Source organism: Pseudopodoces humilis, chromosome 5, assembly GCF_049639895.1.
Source record: "Pseudopodoces humilis isolate 2021_Gansu_Grassland_sample_001 chromosome 5, ASM4963989v1, whole genome shotgun sequence".
NCBI classification, from domain to species: domain Eukaryota; kingdom Metazoa; phylum Chordata; class Aves; order Passeriformes; family Paridae; genus Pseudopodoces; species Pseudopodoces humilis.
The window spans coordinates 51,837,757-51,858,792 of NC_142204.1; the positions used below are offsets into that span (position 1 = coordinate 51,837,757).

The 21,036-nt window shown below is 35.4% G+C and overlaps 1 protein-coding gene across 1 annotated transcript; it reads right to left on the bottom strand.

The window, feature by feature from the left end:
- Positions 1–1,790: 1,790 nt before the first annotated feature.
- On the bottom strand, positions 1,791–20,524 carry IQUB (IQ motif and ubiquitin domain containing). The gene is made up of 11 exons (XM_088055704.1): positions 20,179–20,524; positions 19,203–19,352; positions 18,920–19,095; positions 18,519–18,674; positions 16,422–16,632; positions 12,519–12,694; positions 8,029–8,199; positions 6,477–6,653; positions 4,810–5,058; positions 4,205–4,390; positions 1,791–1,952 (listed from the first exon to the last, which is right to left on the bottom strand). The coding sequence occupies exons 1-11, from the start codon at positions 20,405–20,407 to the stop codon at positions 1,791–1,793; spliced, it is 2,043 nt and encodes a 680-aa protein (XP_087911830.1). The 5' UTR covers positions 20,408–20,524.
- Positions 20,525–21,036: the final 512 nt, after the last annotated feature.

Consider the following 21,036-nt stretch of genomic DNA (forward strand, 5'->3'; position numbering starts at 1 on the left):
TGCCTTAAAAACTTCCTCAAACATAACCAGATTGTTTTCTCTCAGATTACCATATCACTTACGACAAACTTTTAACTGAAAACAAACTGACTTTTTTTTAATATTTCTCCACAAACCAGTTTGAGAACAACTGAAGTGAAGAAGGCTTTGAAAAAAAAGGAATGAGAAGAACCTATTGAGTGGGATTTTAATTTGCTTCCCTAAGTAAATTTAGCTCACAAATATGTCTGCATATATTTTCTCCTTTTTTTCTTAACTCCTAAAAATAGTGGGTTTTTGCCAAATAATAAGAAAAAAATATACCTATTGCAAAGAGATTTTAACAAAAATATTATTTGCTTTCATTTAATTAAGATTAGAAAAGATCAAATTGGGTTTTTTTATCTGCGAGCAGGAACCTAAACCCACTTTTTATTAATATGTGTTGGTATACACAAAAGCACACACAGTTTACTGTTGCATTTCCACAGGGCTTTTTCCTTGAACATTCATCCATGATATTGACTCCAGGTTTAGAACTGCTTTATTATGGAGATATTTTTAAATGCGACACAGACTCAAAATACCAAAAATCAAACTACTGTGAAATCATTATAAAATGGCAATGAAGAAGGAAATATTTCCATTACCATGCATCCCCACTTAACTACAATAATTTTATTAAGAAAAGCTATAATATTGAATACTTTATACTTACATTCTACTCCTAACCATTTCTCTGGATTTTTACATGTTTTCTTTTAGAATTAATGGATGAGAAATAGTGAGGCCAGCAGGAGCAGAGCAGGGATTATTCCCCTGTACTCAGCACTGGTGAGGTCATACCTCAAATGCTGTTCACTATTAAGCTGCACTTTGAATACAGTTTTGGGCCCCTCACTGAAGAGAGAGATTGAGGTGCTGGAGCATGTCCATAGAAGGGCAGGAGTAAATTTAGTTTTCAGCTGTTTGCTGCCAAATATGTACTTACTTCTCTTTGTAAATGCTTTTTCCTAGGTAGTTTCATCTGTTAGAGCAAAAGACTGGGTCAAAACCACATCTACAACAGCGGTTTCAAGAAGAACCTTGCAACTTCCTGTTGGATTTTTGAATTTACACCATATAATGTTTTTCTCTGTAACTATGACCAAACATAAACTTTTTTAGTGATGGGGGTAATTTACTTCCACAAATACAAACTCCTCAAAAAGAAATATATTTCAAACATTCTGAAATGTGTATTTCAAAATAAGATATTTAAATTATAATACTCAAATTATAATAATTTCAACACCTTGGATACAATAATTTTATGCGGGCAGTTCCACTATGACCATCTAGATGAGCTACAAAATGAAAAGTTGTTCTTTTGCACAAAAGTTTGCAGGGCAAAGCAGTTATCTGGAAAGCTGTATCTATTGTGTTCTGAAAGAATCCAAGGTTTGAGGGGGTTTCTGCCTTATGTGCTTAAGACAAGAAAAATAAATTTAATACAATGCTATAGTATTAATTTTTTAAATAAAGGGTGACAAAGAATTAACAAAATTTGCCCAAAATGAATATTTACTACAGAATGTTCCAAACAATGCAGCAATACACAGAAAATTAATCATTACTCTAAAAACTAAGAAATGACAAACCTCTTTAACAATATTTTATTTTTTTTTAAATGAGGTTACAGAACTTGAAATGCAGTAAAATTAAGTGATTGAGATCAAATTACTTTATCCTTAGAAGTTTATTTTGATCTGTGTAGTACAATTAGGGTATTGATAAAAAAGTGTATTTTTTTTAAAACCTAGGAATTTAGTTCACTTCTTTAACTTTGAAGAACAATGTTTCATGTAGGAATTTGCATTAGCCTGATTGTTACTTCTATGCAAAAATGGTGACATCGCAGGAATTTGAGCAAAGTAGTTTTTTGCCCGGATATGCTTTTGTTCTACTCTGTAAATAAATGGACCTTCATAAGTCTGAAATGAAAAACAAATTCAAAACCCATAAATACAATTAAAATATCTAAAGATATGTGTTGCTTCATATTTTAGACATTATAAACATTTGGACATATTTTAGACATTATAAATAGTGACCCTTTAATAAACTAAGGCAGATCATTTATTTGTATATATACATAATGAAATATCTTTTAGTTCTATAGTACTATCTTAAGTGAAAATTTCTCCTTGTGAAATATTAGCCATGTTTTAAAATCAGAGTAACGTTTTTATCCATTCAAGATAAAACTTACTTATTTCTTTATTTCAGGTGAGAACATTTGTACTTACATTTGAAAATGAAATAAGGCAATGCTTAGATAGAAACATATGCAAGGTGAAAACTGTAAGGGCATTTCTTGATGAGAATCAGAGTCACTATTTTCAACTAATCATGGCAGGAAGTATTTTGCAGCATTTCAGTCTGCACTTGCATGCAGTGGTGACATTTTCCCAAATTCCTAGTTAGTAGTAGTAGTTTGGATGATGGAATAAATAATCAGAATATTTAACTGAAAAACCCTTTTGCTATTGCTGTAGTCATCACTTTAAATAACTACTATTAAATAAAATCACTATGAATAATTGCTATTGAATAAATGGTTTAAGAGGCCTTTTTTGTTTCAGTGAATGAGAAACAATGATTCAACTTATAACATTCTGGTTTTGCTTCATTTTCCTTATTTTACACTCTTTTCATTTTTTTTCTTTTGAAGAAGAAAATTGAGTCTTCACTACAATTGATTCACTTCTGTATTTGTTGCAAGAGCTAAAGAAAATACCTCATGGTTTTTATGTAGGATTGTGTAAATTACCTGTTCTGACCTAACTTCTCCATCCACTGAAGCCCTGGACCTAATCAAGTTAATAGCATTTCTTGGACTATGACATCCAGACTCATGGCACCAAACTAGAGAAGTGCTCAATCAGAGAAAACTGATCAAAGAACTGCTTTGCCTGCAGTAGTGCTGGTAACAGAAATTTATGGATGCTGAGGAGCCTCACTAGATTCAGATTGTCTGAATAGCCTTCTTGACTTACAGTGAGTGAGAGGAGTCAATAAAGGGATTTCCAGCTTGAAACTGATTTTACCTTCTAAAGCTAAAGCTCACATAAATGTGTCTGCTTGAAGACACACGCTGGGCACTCACACACAAAATATAATGGTTGGCAGAATCCCTTTTGCCTTTAGAATTCCCTGATATATTTCATCCATAAAGCAAAACTTTAAAGAGAGCAATTAATTTGCTCTGTTTAGTTTGCTCTTAAGACTTCCAAAAAGAAGAACAATACATAACAGCCAAAGTTGCATTTCTGATGCACATATATTGTGTTAAAAGTTGAATTAAGAACACCCTGAACAAAAGAACACTAGGCAACAATGACTGCAGATCACTGCTTACATAAATCAATAACCTGGAGCTGAAAGTCTTAATAAGCCATTATCAAGTGCAGGACAAACACAGGTCACAGGATTCTCCTGCGCCTTACAAAACTAAGTACTCTCAATATATGATATTCAATGGAGAGATATTTCATAGACTACCATGTATAGATATGAAATTTGGGGGAATTGGTGTAAAAAGCCAGTTTTGATGATGAGTTGAACACAGTCCTAAGAGGTTTTAATTAGGAAAAGAAATTATGTTGCTATTTTTTAAATGCAAATTATAAGGTTACATTGTAAGGGATACTTAGCTGATATCTAGGTAAGAAAGTAATGACAAATATTATGATGATGAATGGATAAGTTATAGATAAGTAACAATTCTTCTTTTTGATGAGAAATTTAGAAGACCAGAAACTAATGACGGCAGAGTGTGTGCAAGAACACAGGCACACAACTGTAACAGTATTTATAGTTAGTCTTTAGCATGCTTTTCATCCAGGCTAGCTCCTGTCTGGTGTGATCTGAGGGAAGAGTGCACACATGGCACTGTCCTCAGCAGGCAGCATGGATAAGACCACTCAGCTTCCTGCATTTCAGGAGGGACAATTGGGTCAAGACAGAGTTCAGGTACATGGAATGAGCTGCACATGCCAGATGCCTTTTGGATTAGTGTCCATTTTGTTTAGTAGTACAGATGCAATCATTTAAATAGCCACAATGAGCCAATTTAAACATGGACAAGTGTAATGATTAAATTTGGCCCTAACATAATTAGTCACAGGATTCGATTAAAACATAACATAAAAAAATATAAAACATAAAACCCACTGAAATTTACCTTCAGAGGGTCACACAGCTTAAGATGTGCATCTGCCTCTTCTTCAGTGAGGAGAATAGTGTTCCATGGAGACCACTCATGCTGCTTATCCCACCTGACCATAACTAAATCATACAGATTACTGCAGGCACTGAGAGCTGACTGGCAGTTCCATATCTTCTCAATCAGGTACTGCATATCTGGAAGCTGAAATGAAAAACAGGGTTAAAAAGGAAGAAGCATGTTTCATTCTACAAGTCTTGCACCCATGTAAAAATCCAAATAAAGCTTTGGGTAAAAAAATTTCTATGCACATGTCATATGGTTATGTCACTTGGTTAAAGAGCATCTTGACACACATACATATTTTTTGCACAGCTGTTGGAACATCTGATTCTCTGACCTGCCAGCTAGACTTTTTTTAGTGTATAGCTTGCAAACCACATTTAAAAGTACACCTATGCTTCAAGAGCTTAAGAGCTGCTTCTTTATGGTGTGGAACATATCACAGGAAGAAGCTGTAGCTTTTAGCCCATTTCTCAACCTCTCAATAACACACACAAAATAAAGGATATATAGTCAAAGCCACTGCTTACTATGAGTAGCAATGCTCTTTCCAACAGTACCTGAACTAAGAAAACGATTTTACTATCATCCTGATAATCAACTTCAGACTTCCTGAGATTTTCAAGTATAAGTCTGTACTTCAAATATGCTTCTCGTTTCCGAGCCTCATTGTCAAGCTGGTAACACGAGCGACATCTGCCAATGGTGCGGGAATTTGCAGGAATGAGAAACTCAGTAGATGGTAAATAATTTTCGCAGCTGTGACAGAAGTAGATATTTTTATAAAGCTTTAAGGGATCTTGTGGAACCTAAAAATTAAAAAAAATGTTAATTTACTACAGGGTGTATTAATACAGGTTGTATTACTTGTATGTCACTCTAACACTGTCAGGATATGTCTTGCATATCTTCATGCAAGTATTTTAATATGTAAAAGCTAGAAGTATTTATTTTAAAATACCCAATAAAGTGTTTTGATTTTTCTTTGATAGGATACCAAGAGTCACTGTATTTTCTTGCTGCATTTGCTAAAATCAGTTATATAAATCAGTCAATCCATTTTTAAACTATATGAAGAGCCTAAACATTATGTTCTAGTGCTCTTCCTGGTGCTTTTATGTATGCAGATTGTCAGTTATTCTGGATAGATGACAACACAGAGAAAACAGAAACTAAATTCTCTGCATTTGATTTTTCACGTAGAATCTGCTTTTTATGGCAAAGATAAAACCCTGAGATTATGGGCATATTAATATTTTGGCATAAGAATACAAAATCATGTATTCTTATCAAGTACAAAATCATGGACCACCATGTCCAGATACATGGGGAAGAAAATAGACTAAACTTGATAGTGACCCCCTCATCCCCATATTCCTTCATGGGTTCTGGAAAGAATGTAATGTAGTCTATGCAGAGCGACCAAGTTTGTAACTGGATAGTTTGAGTAGTCTGATACTTCAGTCTCTGCTATGGTACATCTGCTAATAACCTAGTGTAAAATTAACTGTTAGTTTGTTCTAAATCTAACATCTGCATCTAAATCTGACAGATTCTCTACTCCTGAGATAACACTGACCACTGTACAAGCAATGCTCTTCTGGTAGATGCAAAACAAACATTGCTACTTAGAGCAGTAACCTATGATATTGAATAATATATTTATTTGTAATCTGTAGTCAGAAAAGAAAAACACACAATACTAAATACATCTTCTTTGCACAGAGTAGCAACTGATTCTTTAAGAGAAGGCTGGAACAGTTTTTGCTTAAGTGCAAGCTCACTAGACATTAACATGGGCAATGTTCTTCCTTTCTGGATGCATGGCATGCTGCCTCTTGACCAGTAGAAAAAAGCATGACTTCCTCTCTCAGTATATTGGTACTGCTTTGCTCTTACATTTTACTGATACCATCTCATATGATCTACCACTTGAAACTTTCAGATTTTTTATTTCAGACACAAGAGTTCCAGGGCTCTCTCAGTGCTGCCAGCCGCTTGTCAGGTGCTTATAACCTTGTCTACGCCCTAATGCTTCCTAGTAGGACTACATAAATTTATTTATGTGAAGCCTATGTACTTGCTACAATTTACTTCCTGAGTAAGTAAGTAACCACCTCCACCAATACTGGAGCAAAATGTAAAATAAAAAAGCTTTTAATGTTTTCCATTTCCCTTCTCTTTAACTCAATGGCCACTATGTCAGGCTGCAAAATAAGAATAATACCTTAATTAATCCAGCAACTTCAGGGTTAAACTCTGGACTTTTGGTATACTGAAGAAATAATGTACAAATTCTTTTCCTCAGTCCTTCCAAGTTGCACTCTTTCACCTCCCTTGACATAAGATCAATTTCCCTGTCAATTAATGCCCCTATTTCCTGTGTTAATTTACATTCATGTTCCTGAAAAGAAAAAAAAAAAAAAAAAGAGAGAGAGAGAGAAAGGAAAATAAACAAACTGCACAACAATAAAGAAGCAAACAGAATCATTCAATGAGACATGAAAGCAACCTATGGGTTCTATGCCCATTCTTGTTAATATCTCAGGGAAAAAAATTGCCAATGAAACAACTGTAAAATTACAAAAAGTGAGAATGCTTACAGAATCTGTTTTAAGGGGCCTGTATATGTATACCAAAGCTGTGAGGAACTGTAAGCCTGGAAGCACTAAAAGATACTTAGCAGAGGTACTCAACAAGTGCAAAATTTTAAGTCTTGAAAAGCCCAAAGAAATATTTCCCTAAGAAGCTTCCTTTGACTATGAAATTTGAGGTGTAATATGGATGGGTTTAAAAAAATGCCACAAGAAAATCCAAAAAATCCACCATACAAAAGGCATGGGGGACTTTGACAGTATGCCTGGAAATCAGTCACTTCAATATTTCAAATGCTTGGCAGGAGATTCTCCAGAGAGAGAGACATAAGAAGTGAGTAAGTTCAGTGATTTCTCAGGTAAAAGAGAGTGCTGATTTACAGAAATTCACTTGTTTCACTACAGCCTAATTGACTTGTATTAAGATGGGCAAGAGCTCATAAACCAGAAGTGCTCTCAGTGCCAGAGTGACTTTAAATCAAATACTGGCACTACTAAATCAATCAGCAAGATGCTTTCTTGTTTTAATAAGACCAGGAAGCAGCATTTTATTCTAGGCTGACGTCAACAGTATCATCCTGAAAGGACCTTGAAACTCATTCTTTTTGTACATGAATAAATAAATAAAACCAATATGAAAGACTAAAAAAAAAAATGAAACCAGCTTCTAATTCATTGGGAACGCTAGCAGCAACAGTGGGCGTGAGGAGTGAGGAGCAAAGAGAAGGAAAAAATCAGTATTTTCTACCCATAACACTGGTAATCCAAACTAAGAATAGATATGGTTCTAAACAGATATTTCAAAGAACTGAGAAAGAAGAAATGGCAATCACCACATGCATCCCTGCCATGCTTCTCATAAGGTTGATATTAAGTAGTAAACTAAACTTTGTACTAGAGTTGTGTTACGTATTAACATACAAAGTCTAAAACCATGGGGTTAAAATTCTAACACAACCTGAAGACAAATATGCACATGATAAAGTGAAATATGAATTTAGAGTGTATCTGGAATGTAAATTACACTCACACACCAGGTAGTACATGAGGTCCTATAGCTGCCAGCCCACCATCATGCCATTTGTCTACCAGCAGCAGCATTGCTTATGTGTGAACATAATTAAATGACAGCACCTTTGGAAAGTACAGCTTCAAGCTAAACATAAATAGAAAAGTAAACCTTACCTTGACTGTACATTTGAGTGTTAACAGCACAGATATCCTCTCATCTTTTGGGATGTCCTTTGTGTTAATGCTGCGGTAGATTTCAAGCAGTTCTTTTCCACGGAGAGTGCTCTGTGTATCCATTTCAGTGATTTTTCCATCAAATGCTTTCCACCTCCTAGGTTGTGCACACTTCAGAAACAATTTTTAGAACTCTGACCACCAGCTGAACAATTGCATTTTACATCAAGTTTCATCAGAGGAAATAGGGACTTAACATTAATGCTTGACTAATGCAAAATGCTAATTCTGTTGTCGAGATTGATACAGCACCTCTTCCACCAAAGCAAACAATCAACTGCACGCTTTATTTAAAGCTGCAGGTCATGACAATTTCAACTTACAGGATATTAAAAGCAAATAATATTCTCCTACAGGGATACGCTCTACTTCTTTAAAGTGAAATTACTGACAGTAGTGCTAGAATACATTTGCTCTGTATTTCACTTTGCAGTCATAAATCCCTTCAAACTATCAGTAAAAATCAATAGGTCTGCTGACTGTGTAAAGATTGCAAATTTAAGACCTTAAAGTCTACTGCAGTAAAAAATATCTCCAGGGAAGGGTTCTATTTATACTAGTTGAAGAAAAGGAGAGAAGGAATACACATTGTTGGAGCTAGGGCAAGGTATGTGGTTACAGTTTATCAAATACTTCACCTAGCTTCTTGTTTGCTAACTTAACCACATACCATATGCCTTATGCTTCAATTATCTCTCTGCACATCTTTAACTTTTAAGGACATTAAGAAGTTACACGATGTCACCTGCCCCACGAGGTCTGAAAAATACAACCATTTTCTTCTTTCCAGAAGACTGGTTTTGGTTGCAAATCACACTGTTACATAAGGAGAGATATCCAGTTCCAACAGAAAAAGTTTTCATATGCCTCTCCCCATCATTACTTAACTCCACTTCCTTTTATTAATGGGGAGAGGTATTTGAAATATCTTCTATGTCTTAATAATTCTCTTTCGCTATATTTGGAACTTAAGTGTTCACTAACACTCACAAAGTTGACCTTGCAGTCTCAGTGTGACCTAACAGCAGCAACACTTCATGTAGCATTCACATGCCTAGCAGTTTTCTGGACATGACCCCAGCACTGACACAATCATTATTTTGATGGAATAGACTTGATATGATGATAAGTAATAAAAATACCAATAATATTAGATAGCTAGAAGACAAATGATTAGTTATCACCACAATAAAAACAGACTTTTCCTCACTTTTAAACAAATAAAGTTAGGTAAGGAAAAGAAACACAAAATAATTTTTAAAAGGATTTAACATCAAATTGATGACATTTAATTACATTATCAGTGGGGGTAGAACTCTAATTAAAGAAGATACTGTTAACCAGAGGTCACATTTCAGAGCCAAAACTAAGAAATGCAAAAGCAAAACCAGATATTAGCTTAAAAAAACCCCAAAACAACCAACTCTTAATTACTTGGTGAAATCTTTGAATTTCTGCAAAACTAGAGCAAGGCAATTTTTTCTCATAAATAGGGAGCATTCTACTATATCTTCATTTTGTTTCACTTCATTTTGTTTCACTTCATTTTGTACAATACTAGAAATTCTTAAAAAAAACCCAAAACAAAACAAAACAAAAGAACACCATGCTTGGCAAACAATAAAATTCAGACCGACTTAGTAGGTCTGTCACACTGTCAATCCTTTGTATGTTATATGGGACAAACCATTGTTTTCCATATAGTGGTTAATTCCGTACCTACATTTGATCCTCTTCAATGAAAACACTTAAAAATAACAGAGAAAGTTCATTTGCTTATGCTAGAAAGAATCAGTGGCCAGAGTACAGCCAAGGAAATAATAAAATTAGATTCTTCTGATAATTTGCTAACCCAGTATGTGCAAGCAGTCTTGGTATCCCATTCTGCAAATGACTCTTAATACAGAACAATTGTGTTATTATAATTAATTCTTTGAAAATATATCTGTAACTTCTGTATTTTTTCTTACTACCTTATCATAGCTGGGTATTACATAAAAACATTTTAAAATGAAAAAAAAAAAAAATGTTTTTTCCTGAAAAAAGAAAGAATCACAAGTTCTCTGATTTCAGAACTATTTTTCTGTTTTCCAGATTGACACCAGAAAAAGTAAAACTTTGAGATCTTCTGCCAGCTTTCTTTTCTCTTTTAGTCTGCTGGCAGTGCTATGGAATTTACAATAATCCTGTTATCTGTATTACTTCAGAAAGCAAGGCTACTACAACTACACTCTGCTGCCAATGCAAGAAAGCAGAAAAAGCTCCTGAGGTGAGAAAGACACCACCACAGACAGAGAGAAAAAGGCAAATATAACAAAAGAAACTCACTGGATGTGTGCAGAAATAGTAAAAAGCATGAAAGGTATGAACTGACAGTTCATAATCACACACATTCGTTTAAGTAAACACGATAATATAAAAGCTTAATCAAATACTTCCTCTCCAAAGTACAAATGCTGAAGAAGAATGAGCTCAGCATAAAGAAGAACCCCATAGCACATAGTACACACACAACCAGTATCAACCTTCATAAGAGCACACATGCCTGTGGAGGTACATGCTTAAAGTAGCAAAGAAGGGAACAAAGGTTTCCATGGAGAAGCAAGTTTCATACCACATTGGCTATTGCAGCTTGCAGTCTTCAGATGTGAAAGATGTTACTCCATTAACTGGCAAGTGTCCAGATCAACATTACCAGCTCGAAGTTCAAGGAAGAACCAAATAATCCCTAATCAAGCACTTAACAACAAACATAATACTGTAATTTAAAGTGCTTAAATTGCACTGTTACAGTCATAGCAAACCATCCAATTCTGAGATTTACAAAATTATATTTTATATTTTTAAAAAATAAAGAAATTGTTCCTTTTTCTCCCTCTGAGTTAGACCTATGTCAATAGTTTAGAACAATACTTACAATCTTACAGCTGACAGGATAAAAAACCATGAAAAGTTGCACTAATTCAGAAGCTCAACAGATTTTAAAACTAAAAAGATTATAGTCTCATTCATGAAAAACATAATTTATACATTTAATATAAGAATAAATAAATTATTAGTAACTGCTTCAAGAAAATGTCCATTGTTTGGAAAGACAAAATATCTGTTGTCTCTGATATGTCTCCTGATTCTCCAAATGTCAGCTGAGAGTTCTTGAACTGAAGAACATTTTGCTTCTGATTCTAGATGTAAGAAAACTGTACAGCTTGTCAGAATATGTGCTGGAATTAATCTGTACAAGTAGGACAGTGGAAGTCAGTCCTTATGGGAAAAGTAACGACAGAGTTGGTTAAGGGAGAAATATATTTGCTTTGACTATTCCAGGCTTTTTTTTTCTTAGAAGGTAGCAGAACAGATTGTAAGTAGTAGAAGCAAACATAACACATAGAAATGATTCAAGGCTTTGAAAATATTCCTAATTATTTGGTTTTCTGGGCTTGGTTTTTCATTCTTGAAAGCAGTAAGACAGAAAACAGTCATACCACAGCAATAAATGTGGTAACAGTTCCACCAACATTTCAGTTAAGTAATTTGTTCATAATGAGAAATGCAATACATTTTATCAAATCACATTTAGAGTACATTTCCCCTGCATCAGTAATAAAAAGAATGAAAAAAAGTCTCTTTCGGACAAAGCCACTATTTTTAATTTTGAGCATCAAATAGTCAAAATTTTAAAATAATAATAATAATAAAAAATTAGATAGCTAAAAACCATTTCTGTTGCAGTATTTCTTTTCATAATCATGTCAGATACTTTTAAAAAAACTATTACTTTTTCCAGTGGCTGGACATCTACCTAAAAGGACAAGGCTTTTTGTATTTTACATTTAGATACCATTGAATTTAATGCCATTTTAAATCATCTTTGTGAATGAAGGAATTCTCATATTTTTTTATAGAGACTGAAGAACACTTACCTTAAATATCATCCCCAAGATTATACAAGAATGAAATCTTAGGTTAAAGTTCAAATGGAACTAAAGTTAGTGGTTTAATAACTGAGTTCAACATCAGATTCAAACTCTTCTTTATGCAAAAAAACAGAATAAATGCTTTCTTTAAAGACAGACATATGATGACCAGAGGCCTATGCTCATTTGGGAAATTAATGGCAAATTTACTTCCTGAAGGATAACATATTCCAGTAATTCTAATTTATTAGATTTGTTGTTTATATTTTTTATGGTTAACAGCCTTAATGATGCACTGTTCAACCTTTAATCAGTCTGACAGCTATGAAGTTCTCAGCTTGGAAAAAGAAATTTACTGAAGTGTATTGATGTGAACAACCACATAATTTGGATCCTTATGACATTAGCATTCACATGATTAACTGTTAAAAACTACAGAAGTTACTTTTTGTACTTTGCAGATGTATTTTCTGTTCCTGTACTTTGGTATTCTTTACGCTAAGCCTAATAACTGACCTTAACCAGAAGGTGCATTATTGCTTTTTGTTGATTCTCCACATTGGCATCTTGTTTGTGCATCCCAATGCAAGCAATCAGCTGTGTCTCTTCCTCCAGAAGTGCACAAAGCGCTGCCTTTCTTTCAGCTCCAGAAAGAGTTCTGTTAATTCGCCCAGTCTCCTCCTGCACCCATACTGCAAACACAAATATTTAGGGTATTTTTTACAAGATGCTTTCCAGCAAAACTTCTGCTTTCATATTTAAGAAACAACATAATAGTCTTTTCTTTCAATATTCACTAAAACCCAGTTTCCATTTTAGGGAATTGATGGTTATGGTTATTTTCGAAACATGCAAGATGGCCTAGAAATGAATGTAAATTATACAGATGTTCTGTGAGAATATGTATGTGTACATCAATTCCAGACTGCCAATTTGTACTCCAAACTCAAGGATGAGTAGGAGAAAAAAAGCTCAATGTGAGAATTTAGCTCCTGTGGAAATGTATGATGAAATAAATGGCTGTGTCTAACTGTGGCACCACCAGTACTCAGTGCTGAGAATATTACTGCTTCTCCCTGCATAAGTGAGTAAAATCTAAAGACACTTGAAGTCTTCCAAAACTGAGATAAAACTTGACTGACGGTCACATTTTGCACTCCAGGCCTTACACTGGATATTTCAGTGGTATCACCTTTTTGCCATCCAAGGCAAATGGATATACATTAATAACTCCACTGTCATTGCTTTCGTCTCCCTTTCCTCTTCTACAACATAAGTGGGTGAAAGTGGCCATAGAAGAAGCCACAGAATGGTCATGACAGCAGCACATGGATCAGTACACGCTGTATAAGAATCTGATCCCCTGACACTTATGCAGCTGATACACAGACGACATGGCTTTAGAGAAATCTGCTTGTAAAATCAAACTGTGTTTACTGCCTTTGCATATCCTGCAAGAATTCCTGGCTTCTCTGAAGACTCTGATCCAGTTCAAATGCTTCTGGAGTTTTGTAAGGAATTTTATAAGATCCAAAACTTCAATGTTGCTGAGTAACACCTCAAAGTGTTGTTATCATCCCAGAAAAACTACGCAAAAGCAAAACCCAGCATATAAGAAAGCCATCCAATATGTGATGCACTGAAAAAGCCTGTAACATCCTGCTTCAGGTAAGATTAGAGGCAGGAGAAGGGAAAGGAGGAAGGCTTATTTTCTGCCCATGGCCTCTTATCTACAATACCTTATATTTTCCATTTTTAAATATTTCAATTAATTTCCTTAAGGCTGTGCAAGCTGTAATATGACAGCTGTCTGACAAGTTCTGAGAACCCTAAGATATATATTTTATATGAAGCCAATTCAGCAAACAACAGCATTATATAGAATTAATTTACGTGAAGCTTTATTATGCTTGAAGGGAGCAGAAACTTCTTATGTGGAGATAATAAATACAGTAAGCAATTTTATGCTTTCAGAAGTGAAGAAGCTGTCATGCACCTGGATACTCACCTCTTGATTCCCCATTTACATGCAACCAAGTTAAAATACTCCTGTTAGATTATCTGTTCTATAGGCAGAGATTTTACTCATTACCATTTTTATTCCAGTGTTTATAAAGTAAAATAGTTCATACTTTTCAAACAAATAATAAATGCCTATGCATACATGCTGAATATATAGACAGATGTCATTTGCACTATATAGTCAACAGGCAAGTTTTTATACCATCAGGAATTGCTTGTACTGGCTGACCCTGTAATAGAAACCCTGTTGTGATTGCAGCAATAACCTTCACAGATCTCTGGAGGACAATAGTTTCATTATTTTACTGTCACAATGGTTTAGCTTGTGTAAACTGTTGGCACTATAAGAATGCAGAATTGTTTCAGATGCAGGTAGGAAAAAAACCCCAACTTTCTAGAATCATTAAGCTCTATTAAAATGAAGAGCATGATTGCATGCATGTAGAGAAGCAACTAGTCAACACCAGTTGACAAAAACTAACAGTGAGATTGATACCAGACCATTATTTTTAACAAAATATTTTAAAAAACCAAACATTTCAAATACTGAATTTGTTCTGTTCTGTTTTGAAGAGGCACATGTTTTTTTCAGGTTGCCTAGATATGAAATTCCTGAACATGCTTGGTTGAAAGTTTTATTACTTGTGAATACAAAGTCATTAAATAAAGCAAGAGACACTTGCATAACTTTAAGTTTCAAGCTTAAAATTATAATGAAGATCAGCACTCTTCCATAACTTTAATTGAACTTGGTTGTTTCTACTGCACATAAGACTTTTCACACTTAAAAAACAAAAAAAGAAAAATCAGTGTGGATTATACATCTGATAGCACACTAGTCTGGAAGCCTGTTCTTGAAGAAGTATTGCAGAAAATCAGATGCAAAATAGTGAGACGTCTCATAAGTGGCAAGAAAAAAAGTACTGTTTGAGTACCTTGGCTTTTGATTATTTAGTCAGATACACCTTTAAAAGAGCTTGATTCTTGGGAAGTGAGAAGCAAACTATCTGCAAAGAAAAAGAAAGGGGTAGACAACCCCAAACAAACCACAAATCTCATGGATACCATTCCAACAACTGCAAAGTTCAAGACAAGCAATAATTTTTACATTTGTCACGAACAGTGATATTTATAAATCATTTATTAATTCAGACAAAGCAATTTTTTCAATGCCACACAAAGTATGACAGCATTAAAAGATTTGTGTATAACTTGGGAATTCTTGAATCGTGATCCTATGCTCTATGAATAACACATGCCATCAAATTTATGCCCAGTTTACCACTGAAGACAGAGCTGAGACGGTTTAAGGTAGGGCAGGTGAATTTGCAATGAAGTATCCATTAAGTCAGTTCTGCTACAGCGACAATAATATCCAAACAGTCAAAGAGATAGCCCATAAAGCACTGTAGCCTAGATAACATAAGAGTTGTTACAAGTCACAGTAAAAACCTCGGCCTTTAAAAGAGACATTATGAAAAACCAAAATTTTTCTTGCTGTTTCATTATATGCTGGTACGAGTCCATAGCTTTTGACTGTTCTTATTTTTCCAAAAGGACATATTCTAAGTTTTTTGTTCAATTTGCACATTACATTCTTGTAAGGTTTTATGTCAATTATCTGCAGTATCCACATTATTTTTCTGGAAAAGTTTAGAGATGCTTGCCTGTATTAGACATCATCTGCTACAAGAACAGGAAACATATGACTTTCAGAATGTCCTGCAGAACTCCTAAGAGATTTTTAAAATTTTGACAACACAGTTTTGTGAACACATGGAACAAACTAGAAAGGAGAAAAAGCATCAGTAGAGGACAACTAAGACAAAAGGAATAACTTCTCTCATATGTTGTAAAATTCTGTACAAAAATTTAAACCATTATAAGAAAAGTCTATAGCAAATAATGAATTATGGATCTTAATACTAATTTCTTCACAGAATTGTTTTCAGCATCCTAAATGCAGAGTGAAAGATAAAAGCAACTCTGATCTAAAAAAAAACCCCTTTTTGTTCTTCTAACTTTAGACATAAATAAAAAATGCTAATAAAACTGCCAAGTAGCACTATTCTACAAGCCAGTTATTGCCCAAAAAAAAGGTGTACTGGTTTTGGCTGCAAGACAGTTAATTTTTAGTTACAGTAGCTTGTAGGGCACTGGATGTTGATAACACAGGGACGTTTAGTGATTGCTGAACAGTGCTTACAGAGCATCAAGGCCTTTTTGTTTCTAGTAATACATGGAAGTAAAATAATTATTTTAAAATAAACTAATTCCACTGTAAAGCAGAAAAAAATATCATGGAATTATCTATAAAAACACATAAAAATACTAAATTTGTTTTAAACAAACGGTACCATTTTGTTGCTTTAAGGATATCCCTTTCAGAAAACTTACATTCCAAGTCGTGGTACAGTAGCTCAAAGTCTTCTTTTGTTTTAGGGTTCAGTTTTTTCTCATACTCCCTTCTCAATTTTTCTTCTTTCTCCCTTTTTTTCTGTAATTCTTCTTGTGCCTCCCATGCAAGCCTTGCCCTCCTCTGTTCCTTCAGATTTCGTACTAAATTTATAGCATACCAACGACGGAAATATTTCTGTATTACTATTACCTGTATGTGATACAATACCAAAGAATCGTGAATTTAAAATAAAACAACATAGTATTTTTTAGTACAGTATTTTTTTTCTTAACTGTTCTTTTCTCCAGCTCCCTAACTACATTTTCTAAGATTTTTCTTGTGCTTAAACTAATTTAAATGTTACAAAATCAGTCATGTACTATTTATTTAAGTACTAGTATGATTACTCAGTTAGGTAACTGCAGGAATTAAAGCAGTGAGTACAGTGGATAAAATCTGTTCTAATAATCAAATCAAAATACAAACTACATTTAAATATCTACTTTTCTTTTTCAAATTTTCCCCTAAAATGTCTTCTGCCATGTACTGTTTTTATTCTTTTCCTTATCTTACTACCAATTTACAGGGTGGAAATGTAGACACATTTGTAAAATTTCTTGTTACAAAAATCAACACATAGACACAAAATCAATGGCATTTTGTTTGTGAACAAATAATGAAAGTGAAATTACTAATGCTGTTGTGACAGAACTGATAAAAGAAAATTAAATCAATGACCTTCCCAAGCTGTGGCTATTGAGGACTGGGGAAATGTCTACAATATGTTAAGGGGGGATACTGCACAAGCCTCACCTTCTGCTGGCTGAGTTAGCACTTGGACTACAAGCAGTTTAGTCAGATCAATACCATGAGATACTATGCATTGTTCAGCATCAATAGCTGTCAAGCACAAAATCCTACTAATGCACAGTCTCTGGTAACATCTTAATCTAAAACTTCTCTTGAATATATCCTCAAACAGTATTTCAATATGGACCTACACTGCACTGTGCAAATCCATCACTGTGAACCAACACCAAGCTATCCCTCTACTGTGCATTACAAGTTACCTATACCTACACTACAGATTTCAGTGTCACAGTAAAACTTATTGGTAGTCCTGAGGAAATTACTCCCTTCTTGGGTTCCACTTCTAAATGAGGCTCACTGCTGTCACCTACAGCTGTCTGGTTTAAGTTCTTACAAGAAAACTTCTACCTAAAAAATTTCAAAGATCTTGCCAAGCATGTCAATACAATTACCAATACAATTATTCTACTTAGACACTTGGGGAATCAATTTTTTCTCCACTCAGTTGGATTCAGACTGTCTATTTTCAGCAATCAAATTAATAACTAGATTATTTACAAAGCAGTGCCTCACCTAACACAATTTAGGGCATATTTGAGTTATATATGCAGTCACAGAATACATGGTTTCCCAAAAGCAGTGTGGAATGCCTAAATGGCATCCTCTGCACAATGAATATGCAGAATCTGTAATCTGAATTGCCTTCATGAGGCAACTCAGTGCACCAGAAAACCCCACAGGCCGACTGCCACTGTTTGAACAGCCCATTTCTACCTCAGTGTCAAAGCAGGGAGCTTGACCAGAATCCAAAATGGATGTTTGCCCACGGTAACCTCCTAAGTCTGATGAAATAACCCAACCAAACGGACAATACAAAACTCAAAAGCTGACTGCAGATCTCCTAAATCCTAACCCAATACTCTGTTTCAGGCCATACGTTAAGCATATAGCTTAGATTCCTCCAAAGAGATCACAAGAATATTGTTGGAACAAGCCTGTTTTAATCCTTAGTGCTCTACATGGAAACTTAACTGTCACTGTGAGACAGAAAACAATAATTTCAGAATTCTTAATATTTAAGAAATTGCAAGGTATCAAATGTCATTAAAACCACAGAGCAAACACAGGCTTCCCCTGTATCTGAAAGATGACAAAAGATGAGCATAAGAAGACATTTACAGTTTCTTTTAAATTCAGTCTTTGAACACTCTGAACACTCATTAAATATTCAGATAACATTCACAATATGTTATTTTACAGATAGTTTCAAACAGATAAGGACTTACTGCTTCAAGTCTACGTTTATGGTATTCATCCGCTGTAAAATACGTTCCTGGAGTAATTAGTTTGTCAGTCATGTTTGATACATAAAGGCCAATTTTAGTCATCTGTGTTGATGTTGTATTTCTTGTTTGTTGTTGCTTATTTTTTTCCACACCTGCCTGGGGAGAAAATGAATGTCAGATGAAAAGAAAATACACACAGATTTTTTTTTTCCTCATTACAGTAAGTGGCAAAATTAGCTATTTGCAATAAAAATCACAAGACTAATGATATTTATCCACTGAATACTTTAATTTGAACATTCATCTCAGATTTACTTCCTATTTCCTATCAGAAATAGTGTCACCATTCCATTCCATTTGGCAAAAAACAACATTCTAAAAAGACATTGAAAAGCCTTTACCTGTATTCCCTTACAAAGTAACGGAATTCCTTTGTCAGGTCGTTTTTTGGGTATTGTTTGTGATCCTGCATTATGAAATTCTACTCCTGTTGACACGTTCCTAAATCCACCCAGAAAAGGTTTTTTATAGGTAGGTCTTTCAATTTTTACAAGTACTTCTTGAAATGAATCCGAACCTGTTAAAATGGAAGTTCCAAAATATAAATATTGTTTGTTTCAGTAACACATCTAGATTAGACCATGATTCTATATGTATCAATAAACGTGCAAAACCAGCACTTACCTGTTTCTACTCTGACAGTTATGACATCAGGCATGCAGTAATCCTGTTGAATGACTTTTTCAGGAAAGCCTCCCTGATTCTCAGGCTGGACAGTTCCATCAAAATTAGACCCAGACTTCCTAACTGTTTCATTATCCTCAGTCGTGCTTGCTAAAAATAAAACCAAAGTTCATTCCTGAGAAGTTTCTCAAAACAAACAAAAAAGTTTACCCCAGGATGATTTTATTGTAACACTGCAACACAGCATAATAATAGTTTTTTCAGCTGGAAAGACAGTCTATTTGAAATCTGAATTAGTATTATCATGCAATTTTAAAGGCAAAATCTAATGTAAAACTGTCTCTGCATAAAGATATTCCTAGCCAGCTATTCAGAATGAGAGGGGATGAATGCAACCCAGCCAAGAGGAAAGTAGTCGGCAAGTCCATACTAGGAATTGTTATTCACTGTGCTCAGGTGCTGAACAGGATATGCTCCCTTCTGCTCTGAAGAACTAAGAAAATGGGGTCCTGTATTGGGAAGAGGAAATTACTAAAGGCACCCAGAACACTGAAGAACGGGTGTAGGAAATGATGGAACATTTGGGGGACTGCAGGAGAAAGACAAGGATAAAGAAGGGTGGCAGGTAGGTTACAGGGGAATCTAAGAAAGGTAAAATAGTAAGGTAATGTCTATAATATTGGCTAAACTTAATTTAAATGCACACAAAAAATATGTATACCTACTCATACGCATTTCTGGAAATAAGGATGAATCTATACAATTCCATATAGAAATGATTACTAAAGTTTGAGATAAAAAATGATTTTTTCACTTTTGGAGTATGTTTCATTTGAGAATTTAAAAAGTTACTGCAGAACCAAATCCCAGCAAGTTTACACACAATGAGGGTGTGTGGGGGTGCAAGAAGCTATAACTAAATTGAAGAAAAAATATCTCTTTAAACCATGAATGCCCAACATTTTAACAACTTTACCTGTCTCTGTCCCATTTGCTGTATTCTCTCGTAGTACTGAATTTTGAGAAGGAGACCACTGGTCCCAGCCCTCCTCTGACCGTGCAGTGTCTGCAGGTTCTGGAAGCAGAGGTTTCTCCGCTGGGTCCCCAGCCTCTCTGACTGCTTTTCCTTGTGAGGATGCAGGTGATTGCTTTGCACCTGACCCTTCTGATGTAACAACTTCAAAGCCATCTGATGCATCTGCCATTTCCTAAAGCATCAGTTGCATGCCTTTAACCTTTCTGCAAGAATAATCACAGGATCTATTATAAACTGCATACTTGCACATTTCTACTACCAGAAATAGAGGTAACTTACAGTCCTGAAAAGCTTTTCCTGTACCTATTGCCAAAAGGGCTATTAAGAACAGCTTTGCTTCCACCAAACAGAAAGCACTTTTGGCTAGTGTTTACCAAACGTAATACTCCAACGCAGGTAGCCGGCACAGTTCTTTTTACCTCTGCTTCTGTGCCTATAGAACAAGACAGTCCAAGGGGTCTTTACCCAGAGACAGCACACCTTTACGGTTTTCCGAGCTGCCACCGAAATGACACGGGCTGGAAGAGTCCTAAGCCCATATTCCTAAAGATAAAACCGCAGCCAAACGCGCACCACCCCCGGCGGGAGCCCGATGCCGCCAAACCGCAGTGGCGGGCGGGCTGCCCCGGGCACGGTGCGCAGCGGCCGGGACCCCGCAGCCCCCGCCCCGCGGCACCTCCGGCCCGGCCGCGCTCCGGGCGCGCTGCTCGCCCCGCCGGCGGCGCCGTAGCCATGGCAACCGGCCCGGGCGCCCGGGCAGCGCGAGCGTGCGCACTGCGGAGCGGGGCCGGGCCGGGC